This window comes from Populus nigra, chromosome 5, assembly GCF_951802175.1.
Source record: "Populus nigra chromosome 5, ddPopNigr1.1, whole genome shotgun sequence".
Classification (NCBI taxonomy): Eukaryota; Viridiplantae; Streptophyta; class Magnoliopsida; order Malpighiales; family Salicaceae; genus Populus; species Populus nigra.
The window spans coordinates 1,239,235-1,241,764 of record NC_084856.1 but is presented as its reverse complement, the minus strand read 5'-3'; the positions used below and the strand labels follow the sequence as shown (position 1 = coordinate 1,241,764).

The window sequence follows — 2,530 nt, the reverse complement described above, 5'->3', positions numbered from 1 at the left end:
GATTTTAAAAAATTTACTCCACAAGTTTTGAAAGAGGAGAGGTTTCTAGAGACAGGTTCACAGGCTTCCGACAGATACGACAGATACCATGGACTGCAAATGTACAGTGTCAGCTCTGGCCAGCCTGTAGAGTACGAGATTCTCCTCTACGTCGACGGTTTTCTGAGTCAGCATGTGAATGATCCAAAAATATCCAAATGGATAAGCCCGTAATTCGTTAACCAACCAAACTAACCATGGTTAACCAACCCCTGACCTCTCTATAAATTAGGAAGCCACCCGTTCCTCGAACCTTCAGTATCCGTCAACCACACACAACTAATTAGCATAGTAAAAACAGCTTCTCTACAACCATGGCCACCACATCTTCTCTTGCGTCTCTTAGCTCCTCCATATCCCCTTTCACTGGCTCAAAAACCTCCACCAATCAGCCTCATACATCACCATCTCGTGTCAGCTTCCGCCCTTTTCGAGTATGCGCCGCCTGCGCTACCACCGCCGAGAGACCCACGTCATACACTGCGACACCAACATCAGCATCGTCTCTCTACGAAGTTCTTGGGATTCAAATGGGTGCCACGTGTACAGAGATCAAGACTGCTTATCGAAGACTAGCAAGAGTTTTGCATCCTGATGTTGCAGCTAACGGTAGAAGGGAGGACACCGCTTATGAGTTCATAAGAGTCCATGAAGCTTACGAAACTCTGTCCGATCCTGAAAAACGGGCAGATTATGATCGCTCCCTTTACAGACGAGGAAGGCAAATGAGCTCTCCGTTTGTAATGTCCGCTGCTACTGCAACAACAATGGCAACAGGTTATGCACCTGCTGGATTTTCTGGCTATACAAGGCGGAGATGGGAAACTGATCAGTGCTGGTAGATGGGAAAACAGGCCGTAAAATTATAGATCAGGATCGATTTTAGCCCCTTAGATTGCTAGATGAAATAGTAAGATACAGTATTGATCCCCAATTCCTCACATTTTGGGGATCATTTAGTGTTGTAAATAGTCAAGATTGGACCTCAATCTCTTGTACCATTGTCCCAAGGCGGCATTTTTTCAGCCTGGAATTATTAATTCTCACTTATGCTAATGCTATGATTTTGATATGGATGTGTTGGAACAGTACTAATTGAAGGCCTCTGTTTTCGTCATCATAATACTTGTACTGGAGTATATTTCAAGGGATTTGAATTTTATTCGTGAAGAATGCTTCATTTACAAATCGAAATGGAATGAAACCTGGATTCTTTTTTTATTGATAATTTAGATTTATCTATGCTGGTTTGAGAAGTATCTGGAGTGATAGATATAACTGAAACAGAGTTTCAGTTTCAAACTTATCTGTCGATGGAGTGTCCCATGTGCTGTAAAGCCATATGGATGATTTTTGCTCAATGATTGGACGAGAGGTTTAGAAATTCTGAAATTTCTTGGAGTTCAGAAACAATTGGCTTCGATTTTCAAAATATGAACAGGATATATCCTCCAGGACTTGTAAAGTGGACACTCTCCGATCTCTAAAAAGTTATTGGGAAGTTTGGATAGAAAAAGAGAGGTGGTTAGGAAAAGTGGATGGAAAATCAAATTTAGCATACAGTATACAACAACTAGTAAGAAAAAAAAAAATTAAAATTAAAATTAAAGTTGTAATAAGCAGCCTAAATTTTAAGAGAATTAATTTTATTGAGCTAAAAAGACCAGTATTTTTTCTTTATTAATTGATAACTTGTATCAAAATTTATTATATAAATATTAAAAAAATATTTTATTTTTTTAATATGGGATTGAAAACCTATTAATATATACACTATATGTTCATACAAAAAAAAATTATGTTTAAGAATTTTTTTTTAGTTTAAATATTTCAATTTAAAAGAAAATGATAATATTTTTTTCAATGTAAATTAAAAAATCATTTAAAATAATATTTTAATTTTTATTATTTACCATGAGTACAACTACAATTATACAAAGTTAAGCTCAACAGGTATAACACGGTCTTAGATAGTGTTTAAAATTATAGTAGTGATTGTTTTTAAAAGTGTTTTTTATTAAGAAATCATCAAAATAATATATATTTTTATTTTTTAAAATTTATTTTTCACATCAGTATATTAAAATAATCTAAAATAATTATATAAAAAAATTCAAAACAAAAAAAATTCAAAATTCTTTTAAAATACTTTTTTAACACAAAAACAAAAACAAGCTTATTATAACCATCCAATGCCATTTAAGCCAGCAAATGCTCTGTGCTTTCAGAGCACCACATGCACACCATGTATAAGTACATGGATCCTTGGAGCCGATTTCTAGTATATTTGGAAATGCATGTCAAGTTATTTTTTTAAATATTTTTTATTTATAAATATATTAAAATAATGTTATTTTTTTAAAAAAATTATTTTTAATATTAGCACATCAAAATTATTTAAAAACACCAAAAACATATTAATTTAAAATAAAAAAAAGTATTTTTTTAATTAAAAAAATACTTTTAAAATAAAAAATAAACATGATGGAAT

The 2,530-nt window shown here is 32.9% G+C and overlaps 1 protein-coding gene across 1 annotated transcript; it reads left to right on the top strand.

Annotated features, from left to right (window-relative positions):
- The first annotated feature begins 279 nt into the window (after positions 1-279).
- Positions 280-1,095, top strand: LOC133693645 (chaperone protein dnaJ 11, chloroplastic-like). The gene has a single exon (XM_062114898.1). The coding sequence runs from the start codon at positions 354-356 to the stop codon at positions 879-881; it is 528 nt and encodes a 175-aa protein (XP_061970882.1). The 5' UTR covers positions 280-353; the 3' UTR covers positions 882-1,095.
- The last annotated feature ends 1,435 nt before the right edge of the window (positions 1,096-2,530 follow it).

Excerpts from the sequence above, each read along its gene's own strand:
- LOC133693645 (XM_062114898.1), top strand. The coding sequence starts at position 354 with ATGGCCACCACATCTTCTCTTGCGTCTCTTAGCTCCTCCATATCCCCT.